Below are 21,732 nucleotides of genomic sequence, written 5' to 3'. Positions count from 1 at the left end.
TGATTGGTCGTGGCGGCGGTGTTGCAACAATCTATAGAGATATTCTCAATGTTACTCAGAAAACGGGCTATAAGTTTATTTCGTTTGAAGTACTTGTACTAAATGTTACGCTCTTAGATGTTCGAAAAACATCCCTATTATCTCTAGCCTTGGCTACCGTATATAGACCGCCTGGGCCTTACGCTGATTTCCTAAAAGAGTTTGCAGATTTTCTCTCAGACCTATTAGTCAATGTCGACAAAGCATTAATTGTTGGAGATTTTAACATACACGTAGATAATCCAAATGATGCATTAGGGGCTGCGTTTACAGATTTATTAAACTCCTTTGGGGTCAAGCAAAACGTTACCAGACCAACTCATCGTTTTAATCATACACTCGATTTAATTATATCACATGGAACCGATCCAACCGATATAGATATCATTCCACAAAGTGACGATGTTACTGACCATTACATGGTAACTTGCATATTACGTACTCCTGTAATATATCATGCTGCGCCGCGTTATCGATTAGGCAGAACAATCCTTCCATCCACCATAGATAATTTTTCAAATTGCTTATCTGATCTGTCTCAGCTGCTCAGTGAACCCAAACAAACAGATGAACTTGAGGAATTAACTAGCACTATGAGTACCATTCTCTCTGGAAAATTGGATATTGTTGCACCCATTAGATTAAAAAAGGTCAGAGAGAAAAGTAAAGCACCATGGTACAACAATACTACCCATGTTCTAAAGAGAGAAACCCGTAATTTAGAGCGTAAATGGAAACAAACTAATTTAGAGGTCTTTAGAATCACATGGAAAGACAGTATGTCACGTTATAAAAAGGCCCTAAAAGCAGCCAGGGCTGAGCACCTCCGCAAACTAATAGAAAACAACCAAAACAATCCTAGGTTTTTATTTAACACCGTGGCTAGACTAACAAATAAACATATGTCACCTGAACAAAATATCCCGTTACAGTTTAGTAGTAATGATTTCATGAAGTTCTTCACTGAGAAAATAGAAAGCATCAGAACCACAATTGTAAACGTTCAATCCTCAATCGCGCCTTATAATTCAGCCTCAATTATCACCCCGCAAGAACAATTACAGTGCTTTACAACTATAGAACAAAAAGAGTTAAATAAACTTATCACTTCATCTAAAACAACAACATGTTTACTAGATCCTATACCCACTAAACTATTGAAAGAAGTGTTACCTATAGTGGAAGAGCCTCTCCTCAATATTATTAACTCATCTTTATCTTTAGGTCATGTTCCAAGAACATTTAAACTGGCAGTTATAAAACCTCTCATTAAGAAACCACAATTAGATCCACATAATCTAGCAAATTATAGACCCATTTCAAATCTACCTTTTATGTCTAAAATACTAGAAAAAGTTGTGTCCGCTCAACTGGGCTCTTTCTTGCAAAAAAATGACATCTATGAAAAGTTTCAGTCTGGATTCAGGCCGCACCATAGCACTGAAACTGCGCTCGTTAAAATCACAAATGATTTACTATTAGCTTCTGACCAAGGCTGTATCTCAATACTAGTTTTACTTGATCTTACTGCTGCGTTCGATACTATAGATCACACAATACTCTTAGATCGACTATAAAATTATACTGGTGTTCAAGGACAAGCATTAAGATGGTTCAAATCATACCTATCTGACCGCTACCATTTTGTCTATTTGAATGGAGAAAAATCGATCATAACTCCAGTAAACTATGGAGTGCCGCTGGGATCTGTGTTAGGCCCTCTATTATTCTCAATATATATGCTGCCACTTGGAAATATTATAAGGAAACATGGAATTAGTTTCCATTGTTATGCTGATGACACTCAAATACATATTTCATCACGGCCGGATGAAAACGCTAAATTATCCAAATTGACAGAGTGTGTTAAAGATATAAAAGATTGGATGACGCGCAATTTTCTTTTATTAAATCCAGACAAGACAGAGGTAATACTTATCGGTTCAAAAAACCGCCCACAAAACCTCTCACATTACAACTTTAACATAGTAGGATGTCCTGTTACTTTATCCTCTACAGTAAAAGACCTGGGTGTTATACTAGATTGCAACCTGTCTTTTGAAAATCATATTTCATATGTTACAAGAACAGCCTTTTTCCACCTTAGAAACATTGCTAAGCTACGTAACATGCTATCAGTTTCTGATGCAGAAAAGTTAGTTCATGCGTTCATGACCTCGAGACTAGATTACTGTAATATAATATACTGTTTATTAGCTGGTTGTCCTGCATCCTCAATAAACAAGCTACAGTTAGTCCAAAATGCCGCCGCTAGAGTTCTTACTAGATCAAGAAAATTTGACCATATAACACCAATTTTATAATCACTACATTGGTTACCTATAAAGTTCCGTATTAATTACAAGGTATTGCTACTGACTTATAAAGCCCTAAACGGCTTAGCTCCAGTCTATTTAACTATTTATCTTCTATCGCCCTATAATCCATCGCGCTCTTTAAGGTCAGTAAATTCGAGGCTTTTGGTCATACCTAGGATATCCAGATCCACCAAAGGAGGGAGAGCATTTTCACATTTAGCACCAAAACTCTGGAATAGCCTTCCTGATACTGTTCGTTGCTCAGACTCGCTCTCCCAGTTTAAAACTAGATTAAAGACGCATCTCTTCAGCCAGGCATTCATAATTTTAATCCTACAGTTAAATCCGGTCTCTAGTTCATAAACGCCAGAGGAGAACTGGCCCCCGACTGAGCCTGGGTTCTCCCAAGGTTTTTTTTTTCTCCATTAGGTCACCTGATGGAGTTTTTCGGTTCCTTGCCACTGTTGCCTTTGGCTTGCTCAGTTGGGGATATTTGGGGATATTTAATTTTATTAATCAATCAACAATACTATTGATCAGCCTTACCAAACGTGGACGTTTTCCACTAGAAACAAACATTGACGTATTATTTTAATTTAATACTGTGAAGCTGCTTTGATACAATCTGTATTGTGAAAAGCGCTATATAAATAAACTTGACTTGACGACTTGACACACAACAGAACCTCAACATACATAACAGAACATCAACACACACAACACACAAAACATCAACACACACACACACACACAAAACAGAACAGAACATCAACACACACACACACACACACACACACACACACACACACAACAACAGAACATCAACACACACACACACACACACACACACACACACACACAACAGAACATCCTGCAACACACACACAACAGAACCTCAACACACACACAACAGAACTTCAACACACACACAACAGAACCTCCTGCAACACACATAACAGAACATCAACACACACAACACACAAAACATCAACACACACACACACACACACACACACACACACACAACAACAGAACATCAACACACACACACACACACACACACACACACACACAACCTCCTGCAACACACACACACACACACACACACACACACACACACACACACACACACAACAGAACAAAACATCAACACACACAGTCACACACACACAACAGAACCTCAACACACACAACAGAACGTCAACACACAAACAACAGAACATCAACACACACACACACACACACACACACACACACACACACACACACACACACACACACAAAACAGAACTGAACATCAACACACACACACACACACACACACACACCAGAACATCAACACACACACCAGAACATCAACACACACAACAGAACATCAACACACACACAACAGACCCTCAACACACACAACAGAACATCAACACACACACAACAGAACCTCAACACACACACAACAGAACCTCAACACACACACAACAGAACCTCAACACACACACAACAGAACATCAACACACACAACAGAACATTAAACACACACAACAGAACCTCCTAAAACAACACACACAACCTCCTAAAACAACACAAACAACAGAACCTCAACACACACAACAGAACCTCAGTGCACACAACAGAACCTCAGCAAACACAACAGAACCTCAACACACACAACAAAACCTCCTGAAACAGGAAACACAACAGAACCTCAACAAACACAACTGAACCTCAACACACAGAACCTCCTGAAACAGCAAACACAACAGAACCTCAACACACACAACAAAACCTCCTGAAACAGGAAACACAACAGAACCTCAACAAACACAACTGAACCTCCTGAAACAGCAAACGCAACTGAACCTCAACACACAGAACAAAACCTCCTGAAACAGCAAACACAACAGAACCTCAACAAACACAACTGAACCTCCTGCAACAACACACACAACAGAACCTCAACAAACACAACTGAACCTCCTGAAACAGCAAACGCAACAGAACCTCATGAAAAACAGAAAACACAACAGAACCTCAACAAACACAACTGAACCTCCTAAAAAACAGCAAACACAACTGAACCTCCTGAAACAGCAAACACAACAGAACCTCAACACACAGAACAAAACGTCAACACACAACAGAACCTCCTAAAACAACACACACAACCTCCTAAAACAACACAAACAACAGAATCTCAACACACAACAGAACCTCCTGAAAAAGCAAACACAACAGAACCTCAGCGCAGACAACAGAACCTCAACAAACACAACAGAACCTCAACAAACACAACAGAACCTCAACACACACAACAAAACCTCCTGAAACAGCAAACACAACAGAACCTCAACAAACACAACAGAACCTCATGAAAAACAGCAAACACAACAGAACCTCAACAAACACAACTGAACCTCCTGAAACAGCAAACACAACAGAACCTCAACACACAGAACAAAACCTCAACACACACAACAGAACCTCACCAAACACAACTGAACCTCAACACACACAACAAAACCTCCTGAAACAGCAAACACAACAGAACCTCAACAAACACAACTGAACCTCCTGCAACAACACACACAACAGAACCTCAACAAACACAACTGAACCTCCTGAAACAGCAAACACAACAGAACCTCATGAAAAACAGCAAACACAACAGAACCTCAACAAACACAACTGAACCTCCTGAAACAGCAAACACAACAGAACCTCAACACACACAACAAAACCTCAACACACAACAGAACCTCCTAAAACAACACACACAACCTCCTAAAACAACACAAACAACAGAACCTCAACACACACAACAGAACCTCCTGAAAAAGCAAACACAACAGAACCTCAGCTCACACAACAGAACCTCAACAAACACAACAGAACCTCAACAAACACAACTGAACCTCAACAAACACAACTGAACCTCAACACACACAACAAAACCTCCTGAAACAGCAAACACAACAGAACCTCAACAAACACAACTGAACCTCCTGAAACAGCAAACACAACAGAACCTCCTGAAAAACAGCAAACACAACAGAACCTCAACAAACACAACTGAACCTCAACAAACACAACAAAACCTCCTGAAAAACAGCAAACACAACAGAACCTCAACAAACACAACTGAACCTCCTGAAACAGCAAACACAACAGAACCTCCTGAAAAACAGCAAACACAACAGAACCTCAACAAACACAACTGAACCTCAACAAACACAACAAAACCTCCTGAAAAACAGCAAACACAACAGAACCTCATCAAACACAACTGAACCTCCTGAAACAGCAAACACAACAGAACCTCCTGAAAAACAGCAAACACAACAGAACCTCAACAAACACAACTGAACCTCCTGAAAAACAGCAAACACAACAGAACCTCAACAAACACAACGAAACCTCCTGAAAAACAGCAAACACAACCTCAACAAACACAACTGAACCTCCTGAAACAGCAAACACAACAGAACCTCAACAAACACAACTGAACCTCCTGAAAAACAACAAACACAACAGAACCTCTACAAACACAACTGAACCTCCTGAAAAAAGCAAACACAACAGAACCTCAACAAACACAACTGAACCTCCTGAAACAGCAAACACAACAGAACCTCAACACACAGAACCTCCTGAAACAGCAAACACAACATAACCTCAACAAACACAACTGAACCTCAACACACAGAACCTCCTGAAACAGCAAACACAACATAACCTCAACACACAGAACTGAACCTCAACACACAGAACCTCCTGAAACAGCAAACACAACAGAACCTCAACACACAGAACAAAACCTCCTGAAACAGCAAACACAACAGAACCTCAACACACAGAACAAAACCTCCTGAAACAGCAAACACAACATAACCTCAACACACAGAACCTCCTGAAAAAGCAAACACAACATAACCTCAACAAACACAACTGAACCTCCTGAAACAGCAAACACAACAGAACCTCAACACACAGAACAAAACCTCCTGAAACAGCAAACACAACAGAACCTCAACACACAGAACAAAACCTCCTGAAACAGCAAACACAACAGAACCTCAACAAACACAACTGAACCTCAACACACTGAACCTCCTGAAACAGCAAACACAACAGAACCTCAAAACACAGAACAGAACCTCCTAAAACAGCAAACACAACAGAACCTCAACACACACAACAGAACATCAACAAACACAACAAAACGAACCTCAACACACACACAACACCCCCGGAATAGCAAACACAACAGAACCTCAACACACACAAAACCTCCAGAAACAGCAAACACAACAGAACCTCAACAAACACACAAAACCTCGTGAAACAGCAAACACAACAGAACCTCAACAAACACACAAAACCTCCTGAAACAGCAAACACAACAGAACCTAAACACACAGAACAGAACCTCCTGAAACAGCAAACACAACAGAACCTCAACAAACACACAAAACCTCCTGAAACAGCAAACACAACAGAACCTCAACAAACACACAAAACCTCCTGAAACAGCAAACACAACAGAACCTCAATACACACACAAAACCTCCTGAAACAGCAAACACAACAGAACCTCAACACACAGACTAGACTAGCTAACGCATGAGCGCTAATGTTCGTACCTTACAGTCACGGTTCCAGGCCGCCAGCACCAGGTTCCTCAGCGCCAGATACATGGTGGGATCCCTGGAAAATTCTGGGAACTCATACAACTCGTCCAGCTCCATCATGTCGGGTCTCACACACAAGGCTTTCCCACACTCGTTCGGCTGATAGAAGGGCTGGAAATACGGCGAGAGTCCGGGAACTACACACACACACATGCATTATCTAATGAAAAATTCACTAATTTTCATACATTTCTCAAGAGACAGAAATAAATACACTTTTACTATGTGTTTACGAGTAAATGTTCTATAAATCAGGCAAATGAAATATTCAAACAAACCTTCAGAATATAGATATGAATAAAACTGTAAAGTTTGGTGTGTGTGATGCTGCTGAAGTGATTTCTTTATAGAGATGATTGAGTGCAATAAATAAACACTTAAATATGTGTTTTGGATGTTTTCTCTCCACTAGTTTGAAAGAAGACACTGGTTGTCCTGCAGTCATGGAATCTACATCTGTTCATATGCTGACGACTGTGACGAGTCTTTCAGAGAGTTGATTCTGAAAACATGTGGTTGTGTTGACGAGAGTGATCAGACTCACCGTGAGGCGGCGGTGCCCACCGCTGCTCCTGGCGCTGGTTCCCCGGGCCGGCAGACGGGCTCATGCCCACACAGTCCGGGTAATACGCACTGAGGAACGGGCTAGCGGGACTGTCCTTGAACAGCGGCGGCAGGATGAGCATCGAGAGCCACCAGCTGTCCGTCACACCGGCCACACGCTGACCAACGACAGACGCATCATCATCATCATCATCAACAACATGTGGAGGTAATCATGTTCATCAGTCTGAATTCTGTTGGGTCTGTGAACTTCATGGTCATATTAATATATTTCTGTCTGATTGTCGTACAGTCTGTTTGGTCACTGAATGGCCAGAGTAAAATCACTGATCAGCCGCATCAAGAGATGAAAGGATCCTTACCACGTCCTCCGGCTGAGAACACGCATCACTTCCTTCGCTCTGCAAAACAAAAGCACAGAGACGTGAGGATCAGCACACACTCCAGCACACGCTCCAGCACACGCTCCAGCACACGCTCCAGCACACGCTCCAGCACACGCTCCAGCACACGCTCCAGCACACGCTCCAGCACACGCTCCAGCAGACGCTCCAGCACACGCTCCAGCACACGCTCCAGCACACGCTCCAGCACACGCTCCAGCACACGCTCCAGCAGACGCTCCAGCACACGCTCCAGCACACGCTCCAGCACACACTCGGTGGGCAGGTGAGCGACGAGTTCTTACCTTCACGCTGTTGATCTTCATCCCGCACCGATACGTTGATGCCAGAGAAGCCGTCAGAGCCGACTCTTTACTCAGCTGACGCCATCTGCCACAGTCTGCTTTACTGCACTGGACCTGGCACACACACACACACACACACACTGATCTAGGTTACACTGACGCTGGTCTAGGTTACACAGACGCTGGTCTAGGTTACACAGACGCTGGTCTAGGTTACACTGGTCTAGGTTACACAGACGCTGGTCTAGGTTACACTGGTCTAGGTAACACTGATCTAGGTTACACAGATGCTGGTCTAGGTTACACAGACGCTGGTCTAGGTTACACAGACACTGGTCTAGGTTACACAGACGCTGGTCTAGGTTACACAGACACTGGTCTAGGTTACACTGGTCTAGGTTACACAGACGCTGGTCTAGGTTACACAGGTCTAGGTTACACTGGTCTAGGTTACACTGGTCTAGGTTACACAGACGCTGGTCTAGGTTACACTGGTCTAGGTAACACTGATCTAGGTTACACAGATGCTAGTCTAGGTTACACTGGTCTAGGTAACACTGGTCTAGGTTACACAGACGCTGGTCTAGGTTACACAGACACTGATCTAGGTTACACTGGTATAGGTAACACTGATCTAGGTTACACAGACGCTGGTCTAGGTTACACAGGTCTAGGTTACACAGACGCTGGTCTAGGTTACACTGGTCTAGATAACACTGATCTAGGTTACACAGACGCTGGTCTAGGTTACACAGACACTGGTCTAGGTTACACAGGTCTAGGCTACACAGACGTTGGTCTAGGTTACACAGACACTGGTCTAGGTTACACAGACACTGGTCTAGGTTACACAGACACTGGTCTAGGTTACACTGGTCTAGGTAACACTGATCTAGGTTACACAGACGCTGGTCTAGGTTACACAGAGCTGGTCTAGGTTACACAGACACTGGTCTAGGTTACACAGACACTGGTCTAGGTTACACTGGTCTAGGTTACACAGACGCTGATCTAGGTTACACTGGTCTAGGTTACACTGGTCTAGGTTACACAGATGCTGGTATAGGTTACACTGGTCTAGGTAACACTGATCTAGGTTACACAGATGCTGGTCTAGGTTACACAGACGCTGGTCTAGGTTACACTGGTCTAGGTTACACAGACGCTGGTCTAGGTTACACAGACACTGGTCTAGGTTACACAGACGCTGGTCTAGGTTACACAGACGCTGGTCTAGGTTACACAGACGCTGGTCTAGGTTACACAGAGCTGGTCTAGGTTACACAGACATTGGTCTAGGTTACACAGACACTGGTCTAGGTTACACAGACACTGGTCACAGACGCTGGTCTAGGTTACACAGACGCTGGTCTAGGTTACACAGACGCTGGTCTAGGTTACACCGACACTAGTCTAGGTAACACTGGTCTAGGTTACACAGAGATGGTCTAGGTTACACTGATCTAGGTTACACAGACACTGGTCTAGGTAACACTGGTCTAGGTTACACTGGACTAGGTTACACTGGACTAGGTTACACAGACGCTGGTCTAGGTTACACAGACGCTGGTCTAGGTTACACAGACGCTGGTCTAGGTTACACAGACGCTGGTCTAGGTTACACTGGTCTAGGTAACACTGATCTAGGTTACACAAACGCTGGTCTAGGTTACACAGACGCTGGTCTAGGTTACACTGGTCTAGGTTACACAGACACCGGTCTAGGTTACACTGATCTAGGTTACACAGAAGCTTGTCTAGGTTACACAGAGCTGGTCTAGGTTGCACAGACGCTGGTCTAGGTTACACAGACGCTGGTCTAGGTTACACAGACGCTGGTCTAGGTTACACTGGTCTAGGTTACACAGACGCTGGTCTAGGTTACACAGACATGGGTCTAGGTTACACTGGTCTAGGTTACACAGACGCTGGTCTAGGTTACACAGACACTGGTCTAGGTTACACAGACACTGGTCTAGGTTACACAGACGCTGGTCTAGGTTACACTGGTCTAGGTAACACTGATCTAGGTTACACTGGTCTAGGTAACACTGATCTAGGTTACACAGGTCTGGTCTAGGTTACACAGAGCTGGTCTAGGTTACACTGGTCTAAGTTACACAGACACTGGTCTAGGTTACACTGGTCTAGGTTACACAGACACTGGTCTAGGTTACACTGGTCTAGGTTACACAGACGCTGGTCTAGGTTACACTGGTCTAGGTTACACAGACGCTGGTCTAGGTTACACAGACACTGGTCTGGGTTACACTGGTCTAGGTTACACAGACGCTGGTCTAGGTTACACTGGTCTAGGTAACACTGATCTAGGTTACACAGACGCTGGTCTAGGTTACACAGAGCTGGTCTAGGTTACACTGGTCTAGGTTACACAGACGCTGGTCTAGGTTACACTGGTCTAGGTTACACAGACGCTGGTCTAGGTTACACAGACACTGGTCTAGGTTACACTGGTCTAGGTTACACAGACGCTGGTCTAGGTTACACTGGTCTAGGTAACACTGATCTAGGTTACACAGACGCTAGTCTAGGTTACACAGAGCTGGTCTAGGTTACACTGGTCTAGGTTACACAGACGCTGGTCTAGGTTACACAGACACCGGTCCAGGGTACACTGATCTAGATTATCACAGAGCTGGTCTAGGTTACACAGAAGCTGGTCTAGGTTACACAGAGCTGGTCTAGGTTACACAGAGCTGGTCTAGGTTACACTGGTCTAGGTTACACAGACGCTGGTCTAGGCTACACAGAACTGGTCTAGGTTACACAGACGCTGGTCTAGGTTACACAGAGCTGGTCTAGGTTACACAGACGCTGGTCTAGGTTACACAGACGCTGGTCTAGGTTACACAGACGCTGGTCTAGGTTACACAGACGCTGGTCTAGGTTACACTGGTCTAGGTTACACAGATGCTGGTCTAGTTTACACAGACACTGGTCTAGGTTACACTGGTCTAGGTTACACAGACGCTGGTCTAGGTTACACAGACGCTGGTCTAGGTTACACTGGTCTAGGTAACACTGATCTAGGTTACACAGACGCTGGTCTAGGTTACACAGAGCTGGTCTAGGTTACACTGGTCTAGGTTACACAGATGCTGGTCTAGGTTACACAGACACTGGTCTAGGTTACACTGGTCTAGGTTACACAGACGCTGGTCTAGGTTACACTGGTCTAGGTAACACTGATCTAGGTTACACAGACGCTGGTCTAGGTTACACAGAAGCTGGTCTAGGTTACACAGAGCTGGTCTAGGTTACACTGGTCTAGGTTACACAGACGCTGGTCTAGGCTACACAGAACTGGTCTAGGTTACACAGACGCTGGTCTAGGTTACACAGAGCTGGTCTAGGTTACACAGACGCTGGTCTAGGTTACACAGACGCTGGTCTAGGTTACACTGGTCTAGGTTACACAGATGCTGGTCTAGTTTACACAGACACTGGTCTAGGTTACACTGGTCTAGGTTACACAGACGCTGGTCTAGGCTACACAGACGCTGGTCTAGGTTACACTGGTCTAGGTAACACTGATCTAGGTTACACAGACGCTGGTCTAGGTTACACAGAGCTGGTCTAGGTTACACTGGTCTAGGTTACACAGACGCTGGTCTAGGTTACACAGACACTGGTCTAGGTTACACTGGTCTAGGTTACACAGATGCTGGTCTAGGTTACACTGGTCTAGGTAACACTGATCTAGGTTACACAGACGCTGGTCTAGGTTACACAGACACTGGTCTAGGTTACACAGACGCTGGTCTAGATTACACTGGTCTAGGTTACACAGACGCTGGTCTAGGTTACACAGAGCTGGTCTAGGTTACACTGGTCTAGGTTACACAGAGCTGGTCTAGGTTACACAGATGCTGGTCTAGGTTACCACAGATGCTGGTCTACGTTACACAGACACCGGTCCAGGGTACACTGATCTAGGTTACACAGATGCTGGTCTAGGTTTCCACAGATGCTGGTCTAGGTTACACAGACGCTGGTCTAGGTTACACAGACACCGGCCCAGGGTACACTGATCTAGGTTACCACAGAGCTGGTCTAGGTTACACAGATGCTGGTCTAGGTTACACAGACACCGGTCCAGGGTACACTGATCTAGGTTACACAGACACTGGTCTAGGTTACACAGAGCTGGTCTAGGTTACACTGGTCTAGGTTACACAGACGCTGGTCTAGGTTACACTGGTCTAGGCAACACTGATCTAGGTTACACAGACGCTGGTCTAGGTTACACAGACGCTGGTCTAGGTTACACAGACACTGGTCTAGGTTACACTGGTCTAGGTAACACTGATCTAGGTTACACAGACGCTGGTCTAGGTTACACAGACATTGGTCTAGGTTACACTGGTCTAGGTTACACAGACGCTGGTCTAGGTTACACTGGTCTAGGTAACACTGATCTAGGTTACACAGACGCTGGTCTAGGTTACACAGACGCTGGTCTAGGTTACACAGACGCTGGTCTAGGTTACACAGACATTGGTCTAGGTTACACTGGTCTAGGTTACACAGACGCTGGTCTAGGTTACACTGGTCTAGGTAACACTGATCTAGGTTACACAGACGCTGGTCTAGGTTACACAGACGCTGGTCTAGGTTACACAGACGCTGGTCTAGGTTACACAGACGCTGGTCTAGGTTACACAGACGCTGGTCTAGGTTACACCGACACTAGTCTAGGTAACACTGGTCTAGGTTACACAGAGATGGTCTAGGTTACACTGATCTAGGTTACACAGACACTGGTCTAGGTAACACTGGTCTAGGTTACACTGGTCTAGGTTACACTGGTCTAGGTTACACTGGTCTAGGTTACACTGGTCTAGGTTACACAGACGCTGGTCTAGGTTACACAGACGCTGGTCTAGGTTACACAGACGCTGGTCTAGGTTACACTGGTCTAGGTAACACTGATCTAGGTTACACAAACGCTGGTCTAGGTTACACAGACGCTGGTCTAGGTTACACTGGTCTAGGTTACACAGACACCGGTCTAGGTTACACTGATCTAGGTTACACAGAAGCTTGTCTAGGTTACACAGAGCTGGTCTAGGTTGCACAGACGCTGGTCTAGGTTACACAGACGCTGGTCTAGGTTACACAGACGCTGGTCTAGGTTACACTGGTCTAGGTTACACAGACGCTGGTCTAGGTTACACAGACACGGGTCTAGGTTACACTGGTCTAGGTTACACAGACGCTGGTCTAGGTTACACAGACACTGGTCTAGGTTACACTGGTCTAGGTTACACAGACGCTGGTCTAGGTTACACTGGTCTAGGTAACACTGATCTAGGTTACACTGGTCTAGGTAACACTGATCTAGGTTACACAGGTCTGGTCTAGGTTACACAGAGCTGGTCTAGGTTACACTGGTCTAAGTTACACAGACGCTGGTCTAGGTTACACAGACACTGGTCTAGGTTACACTGGTCTAGGTTACACAGACGCTGGTCTAGGTTACACTGGTCTAGGTTACACAGACGCTGGTCTAGGTTACACAGACACTGGTCTAGGTTACACTGGTCTAGGTTACACAGACGCTGGTCTAGGTTACACTGGTCTAGGTAACACTGATCTAGGTTACACAGACGCTGGTCTAGGTTACACAGAGCTGGTCTAGGTTACACTGGTCTAGGTTACACAGACGCTGGTCTAGGTTACACTGGTCTAGGTTACACAGACGCTGGTCTAGGTTACACAGACACTGGTCTAGGTTACACAGACGCTGGTCTAGGTTACACTGGTCTAGGTAACACTGATCTAGGTTACACAGACGCTGGTCTAGGTTACACAGAGCTGGTCTAGGTTACACTGGTCTAGGTTACACAGACGCTGGTCTAGGTTACACAGACACCGGTCCAGGGTACACTGATCTAGATTATCACAGAGCTGGTCTAGGTTACACAGAAGCTGGTCTAGGTTACACAGATGCTGGTCTAGTTTACACAGACACTGGTCTAGGTTACACTGGTCTAGGTTACACAGACGCTGGTCTAGGTTACACAGACGCTGGTCTAGGTTACACTGGTCTAGGTAACACTGATCTAGGTTACACAGACGCTGGTCTAGGTTACACAGAGCTGGTCTAGGTTACACTGGTCTAGGTTACACAGATGCTGGTCTAGGTTACACAGACACTGGTCTAGGTTACACTGGTCTAGGTTACACAGACGCTGGTCTAGGTTACACTGGTCTAGGTAACACTGATCTAGGTTACACAGACGCTGGTCTAGGTTACACAGAAGCTGGTCTAGGTTACACAGAGCTGGTCTAGGTTACACTGGTCTAGGCTACACAGAACTGGTCTAGGTTACACAGACGCTGGTCTAGGTTACACAGAGCTGGTCTAGGTTACACAGACGCTGGTCTAGGTTACAAAGACGCTGGTCTAGGTTACACAGACGCTGGTCTAGGTTACACTGGTCTAGGTTACACAGACGCTGGTCTAGTTTACACAGACACTGGTCTAGGTTACACTGGTCTAGGTTACACAGACGCTGGTCTAGGTTACACAGACGCTGGTCTAGGTTACACAGAGCTGGTCTAGGTTACACTGGTCTAGGTTACACTGGTCTAGGTTACACAGACGCTGGTCTAGGTTACACAGAGCTGGTCTAGGTTACACTGGTCTAGGTTACACAGACGCTGGTCTAGGTTACACAGACACTGGTCTAGGTTACACTGGTCTAGGTTACACAGACGCTGGTCTAGGTTACACTGGTCTAGGTAACACTGATCTAGGTTACACAGACGCTGGTCTAGGTTACACAGACACTGGTCTAGGTTACACAGACGCTGGTCTAGATTACACTGGTCTAGGTTACACAGACGCTGGTCTAGGTTACACAGAGCTGGTCTAGGTTACACTGGTCTAGGTTACACAGAGCTGGTCTAGGTTACACAGATGCTGGTCTAGGTTACCACAGATGCTGGTCTACGTTACACAGACACCGGTCCAGGGTACACTGATCTAGGTTACACAGATGCTGGTCTAGGTTTCCACAGACGCTGGTCTAGGTTACACAGACGCTGGTCTAGGTTACACAGACACCGGCCCAGGGTACACTGATCTAGGTTACCACAGAGCTGGTCTAGGTTACACAGATGCTGATCTAGGTTACACAGACACTGGTCTAGGTTACACAGAGCTGGTCTAGGTTACACTGGTCTAGGTTACACAGACGCTGGTCTAGGTTACACTGGTCTAGGTAACACTGATCTAGGTTACACAGACGCTGGTCTAGGTTACACAGACGCTGGTCTAGGTTACACTGGTCTAGGTAACACTGATCTAGGTTACACAGACGCTGGTCTAGGTTACACAGACATTGGTCTAGGTTACACTGGTCTAGGTTACACAGACGCTGGTCTAGGTTACACTGGTCTAGGTAACACTGATCTAGGTTACACAGACGCTGGTCTAGGTTACACAGAGCTGGTCTAGGTTACACTGGTCTAGGTTACACAGATGCTGGTCTAGGTTACACAGACACTGGTCTAGGTTACACTGGTCTAGGTTACACAGACGCTGGTCTAGGTTACACTGGTCTAGGTAACACTGATCTAGGTTACACAGACGCTGGTCTAGGTTACACAGAAGCTGGTCTAGGTTACACAGAGCTGGTCTAGGTTACACTGGTCTAGGTTACACAGACGCTGGTCTAGGCTACACAGAACTGGTCTAGGTTACACAGACGCTGGTCTAGGTTACACAGAGCTGGTCTAGGTTACACAGACGCTGGTCTAGGTTACACAGACGCTGGTCTAGGTTACACAGACGCTGGTCTAGGTTACACTGGTCTAGGTTACACAGACGCTGGTCTAGTTTACACAGACACTGGTCTAGGTTACACTGGTCTAGGTTACACAGACGCTGGTCTAGGTTACACAGACGCTGGTCTAGGTTACACAGAGCTGGTCTAGGTTACACTGGTCTAGGTTACACTGGTCTAGGTTACACAGACGCTGGTCTAGGTTACACAGAGCTGGTCTAGGTTACACTGGTCTAGGTTACACAGACGCTGGTCTAGGTTACACAGACACTGGTCTAGGTTACACTGGTCTAGGTTACACAGACGCTGGTCTAGGTTACACTGGTCTAGGTAACACTGATCTAGGTTACACAGACGCTGGTCTAGGTTACACAGACACTGGTCTAGGTTACACAGACGCTGGTCTAGATTACACTGGTCTAGGTTACACAGACGCTGGTCTAGGTTACACAGAGCTGGTCTAGGTTACACTGGTCTAGGTTACACAGAGCTGGTCTAGGTTACACAGATGCTGGTCTAGGTTACCACAGATGCTGGTCTACGTTACACAGACACCGGTCCAGGGTACACTGATCTAGGTTACACAGATGCTGGTCTAGGTTTCCACAGATGCTGGTCTAGGTTACACAGACGCTGGTCTAGGTTACACAGACACCGGCCCAGGGTACACTGATCTAGGTTACCACAGAGCTGGTCTAGGTTACACAGATGCTGGTCTAGGTTACACAGACACCGGTCCAGGGTACACTGATCTAGGTTACACAGACACTGGTCTAGGTTACACAGAGCTGGTCTAGGTTACACTGGTCTAGGTTACACAGACGCTGGTCTAGGTTACACTGGTCTAGGTAACACTGATCTAGGTTACACAGACGCTGGTCTAGGTTACACAGACGCTGGTCTAGGTTACACAGACACTGGTCTAGGTTACACTGGTCTAGGTAACACTGATCTAGGTTACACAGACGCTGGTCTAGGTTACACAGACATTGGTCTAGGTTACACTGGTCTAGGTTACACAGACGCTGGTCTAGGTTACACTGGTCTAGGTAACACTGATCTAGGTTACACAGACGCTGGTCTAGGTTACACAGAGCTGGTCTAGGTTACACTGGTCTAGGTTACACAGAACTGGTCTAGGTTACACAGACGCTGGTCTAGGTTACACAGAGCTGGTCTAGGTTACACAGACGCTGGTCTAGGTTACACAGACGCTGGTCTAGGTTACACAGACGCTGGTCTAGGTTACACAGACGCTGGTCTAGGTTACACTGGTCTAGGTTACACAGATGCTGGTCTAGTTTACACAGACACTGGTCTAGGTTACACTGGTCTAGGTTACACAGACGCTGGTCTAGGTTACACAGACGCTGGTCTAGGTTACACTGGTCTAGGTAACACTGATCTAGGTTACACAGACGCTGGTCTAGGTTACACAGAGCTGGTCTAGGTTACACTGGTCTAGGTTACACAGACGCTGGTCTAGGTTACACAGACACTGGTCTAGGTTACACTGGTCTAGGTTACACAGACGCTGGTCTAGGTTACACTGGTCTAGGTAACACTGATCTAGGTTACACAGACGCTGGTCTAGGTTACACAGACACTGGTCTAGGTTACACAGACGCTGGTCTAGATTACACTGGTCTAGGTTACACAGACGCTGGTCTAGGTTACACAGAGCTGGTCTAGGTTACACTGGTCTAGGTTACACAGAGCTGGTCTAGGTTACACAGATGCTGGTCTAGGTTACCACAGATGCTGGTCTACGTTACACAGACACCGGTCCAGGGTACACTGATCTAGGTTACACAGATGCTGGTCTAGGTTTCCACAGATGCTGGTCTAGGTTACACAGACGCTGGTCTAGGTTACACAGACACCGGCCCAGGGTACACCAGGGTTTCCCATACATTCAATAATTTGTGGCGGCCCGCCACATATCAACGCTGACCGCCACGGATTGATTCAGATTTTTTAACTATTTAATATGGGTAAAATTTTATTTTATTCGCGCTGCTTGCTCCCCCTCTCTCTCACAAACTGACAATGGAGGCACGACTAGCCCCTCCTTCTCTTACCGCCCGATCTGAATCAAAACATGAGCATGTAGAGGGCGGATTGTTGCCGGTGCTTAATGCTTATTCCCCAGCGAAGATTCCAGAATCAATCCGGAGTTGAATGGTTAGTATAATGAACACTGTTGCTCAACATAACTCTGAGAAGTTGTCTAGATGTTAAGTGCGGTCGCGTTTCATTACAGATTCGCGCAAAACTTTTGCGATTTTTTTTTCTAAATATCCGTTATAACTATTGCGAAATGACGGCGTTTCCATTAACGGATGTTATGCGACTAAAACATAATTTGTTCCTCTCGCGGAACAAATCATTGCAACGTACGTTGGTAGGTTCATATCACAGCCACCAGACTAGACATTATATTATTATTATCTCCAGGTTCAGGTTGGTGTGTGTTGGTTTTTGTCCACCTCAATCTCCAGGTGTGCGTGCGTGTGTCTGAGTCTGTGTGTGTCCACCTCCAGGGCCAGTTTGGTGTGTGTGTGTGAGCCTGTGTGTGTCTGAGTATGTGTTTGGGTCTGAATGTGTGTGAGTGTGTGTCTGTGTTTAAATCTTTGTGTGTGTGTGAGTCTTTTTGAATGTGTGTGTGTGTGTGTGAGCCTGTGTTTGAGTGTGTGAGCCTGTGTTTGAGTGTGTCAGTAAGTTTGTGAGTTTGTGTGTGTGTGTGTGTGTGTGTCCAGTTCCAGGTTTGTGTGTGAGCAAAATTTGCAACAAAAAGTCTGTGGAGCAGTCGTAGCATAGAAAGTGTAGCAATGGCAAAATCTTTAAGTTATCTGACACTAACTGTTGGCAATGGGAATGTGTACTTGTCAATAAAAATATATGATATATATATAAAGTTTATATATATGATGTATATATAAACTAAATCGATCTAGGTTACCACAGAGCTGGTTTAGGTTACACAGACACCGGTCCAGGGTACACTGATCTAGGTTACACAGACGCTGGTCTAGGTTACACAGAGCTGGTCTAGGTTACACTGGTCTAGGTTACACAGACGCTGGTCTAGGTTACACTGGTCTAGGTAACACTGATCTAGGTTACACAGACGCTGGTCTAGGTTACACAGAGCTGGTCTAGGTTACACTGGTCTAGGTTACACAGAGCTGGTCTAGGTTACACAGATGCTGGTCTAGGTTACACAGATGCTGGTCTAGGTTGCACAGACGCTGGTCTAGGTTACACTGATCTAGGTTACATTGACGCTGGTCTTGGTTACACAGATGCTGGTCTAGGTTAAACAGAGCTGGTCTAGGTTACACAGACACCGGTATAGGTAACACTGGTCTAGGTTACACAGACTCTGGTCTAGGTTACCACAGAGCTGGTCTAGGTTACACTGGTCTAGGTTACACAGGTCTAGGTTACACAGACACTGGTCTAGGTAACACTGGTCTAGGTTACACAGAGCTGGTCTAGGTTACACAGGTCTAGGTTACACAGATGTTGGTCTAGGCTACACAGAGCTGGTCTAGGTTACACAGACGCTGGTCTAGGTTACACAGACACTGGTCTAGATTACGCTGGTCTAGGTTACACTGGTCTAGGTTACACAGACGCTGGTCTAGGTTACACAGACACTGGTCTAGATTACGCTGGTCTAGGTTACACAGACACTGGTCTAGATTACACTGGTCTAGGTTACACTGGTCTAGGTAACACTGATCTAGGTTACACAGACGCTGGTCTAGGTTACACAGAGCTGGTCTAGGTTACACTGGTCTAGGTTACACAGAGCTGGTCTAGGTTACACAGATGCTGGTCTAGGTTACACAGATGCTGGTCTAGGTTGCACAGACGCTGGTCTAGGTTACACTGATCTAGGTTACATTGACGCTGGTCTTGGTTACACAGATGCTGGTCTAGGTTAAACAGAGCTGGTCAAGGTTACACAGACGTTGGTCTAGGTTACACAGACACCGGTATAGGTAACACTGGTCTAGGTTACACAGACTCTGGTCTAGGTTACCACAGAGCTGGTCTAGGTTACACTGGTCTAGGTTACACAGGTCTAGGTTACACAGACACTGGTCTAGGTAACACTGGTCTAGGTTACACAGAGCTGGTCTAGGTTACACAGGTCTAGGTTACACAGATGTTGGTCTAGGCTACACAGAGCTGGTCTAGGTTACACAGACGCTGGTCTAGGTTACACAGACACTGGTCTAGATTACGCTGGTCTAGGTTACACAGAGCTGGTCTAGGTTACACAGGTCTAGGTTACACAGACGCTGGTCTAGGTTACACAGACACTGGTCTAGGTTACGCTGGTCTAGGTTACGCTGTTCTAGGTTACACAGACACTGGTCTAGATTACGCTGGTCTAGGTTACACTGGTCTAGGTTACACAGACGCTGGTCTAGGTTACACAGACACTGGTCTAGATTACGCTGGTCTAGGTTACACAGAGCTGGTCTAGATTACACTGGTCTAGGTTACACAGTTACTCACCCAGTAGGGCAGCTGCTGGTCGGCCATGAAGGCTTTGAGGCTCGGTTCGCTCTTCCCATTGCTGGTCCAAACCCTCTTCCAGGAGGAGAACGTCTCGTATCCGTCTTTATGACTGCAGGAGAACAGAGGAGGATCAGGTGTGACTCGAGCAGCGGAGCCTCAACATTACCCATCAGCACTCACCTTCTGTAGTAATGATCAAAGCACTCGTTACAGAAGTGCTCGCCACACGACAGGTGATACCAGCGAGACGTGTATCCGTTCCTGGCACACCTGGTGAAAGCAGACGTTAAACACACTGAGCTCTCGATCCGCATTACAGCATCAGAACAGAGCGATCTGAGTAATCCCTCTACGATCTTCTGTAGACGCTCTACAGCAGAATCTGAGCTTCATCACGGATTCTGTTATTCTCCTGTTTATCACAGTGAAGCTGCTGTGAGACGATCTGCACTGCATAATGTTTCATCAGTGTAATGCAGTCATGTTTACTGTACTCACACACACCTGTCAGACGCGCTGGCGAAACACACGGGGTACGTCGCTGGGCATCCGGACTTCTCACACTTCCTAAACTTCTTCTCCGACTGATCGTCGTCTTCCCCGGTCTCTGCGGCTTTCCTTCTCGTCTGAAACACACACACACACACACACACGTTCACAGGTGTCCTGCACCTGCTGCTGCGGTCCTCTGATGTCTCGAACCCTCACCTGTGCTGCAGGTGTGTTGCCTCGGCCCCGCCCACCAGAGTCAGCCCCGCCCACTCCTGCTGAGCGCTTCCTGCCACGACTCCGCCCCGCTGAACACACACATCAACACGTCATTACTGCACATACATCAACACTACACACATACACACACATCATTACATCACTACTACACACACACATCAATAATACACACATCATTACTACACACTAAGCAACACACACACACACACACACACACACACACACTAACACATACTGTACACACACACTCAGTCTCATTCACTAACACACATACTTCACACACACTCACACACATTCTGTACACACACTGTACAGACACACTCACACACATATTGTACAGACAATCACAGTCTCATAAA

The 21,732-nt window shown here is 45.9% G+C and overlaps 1 protein-coding gene across 2 annotated transcripts in view; it reads right to left on the bottom strand.

Annotated features, from left to right (window-relative positions):
* The window catches only part of kdm1b (lysine demethylase 1B), a 47,281-nt gene that overhangs the window by 24,804 nt on the left and 745 nt on the right, over nt 1-21,732 (bottom strand). The window contains exons 2-9 of one of the 2 annotated variants that reach the window (XM_081376586.1): nt 21,353-21,441; nt 21,149-21,270; nt 20,825-20,914; nt 20,642-20,753; nt 8,295-8,408; nt 7,969-8,007; nt 7,587-7,764; nt 6,995-7,179 (exon numbers count right to left, since the gene is read on the bottom strand). In XM_081376586.1, coding sequence (XP_081232712.1) covers nt 6,995-7,179; nt 7,587-7,764; nt 7,969-8,007; nt 8,295-8,408; nt 20,642-20,753; nt 20,825-20,914; nt 21,149-21,270; nt 21,353-21,441 — 929 coding nt within the window. Of the gene's footprint in view, nt 1-6,994; nt 7,180-7,586; nt 7,765-7,968; nt 8,008-8,294; nt 8,409-20,641; nt 20,754-20,824; nt 20,915-21,142; nt 21,271-21,352; nt 21,442-21,732 lie in introns of both variants that reach the window. The other variant, XM_081376585.1, reaches the window with a different exon arrangement.

Source organism: Scardinius erythrophthalmus, assembly GCF_964197995.2.
Source record: "Scardinius erythrophthalmus genome assembly, chromosome: 10".
NCBI lineage: Eukaryota > Metazoa > Chordata > Actinopteri > Cypriniformes > Leuciscidae > Scardinius > Scardinius erythrophthalmus.
This window is presented reverse-complemented; position numbering and strand designations above follow the sequence as displayed.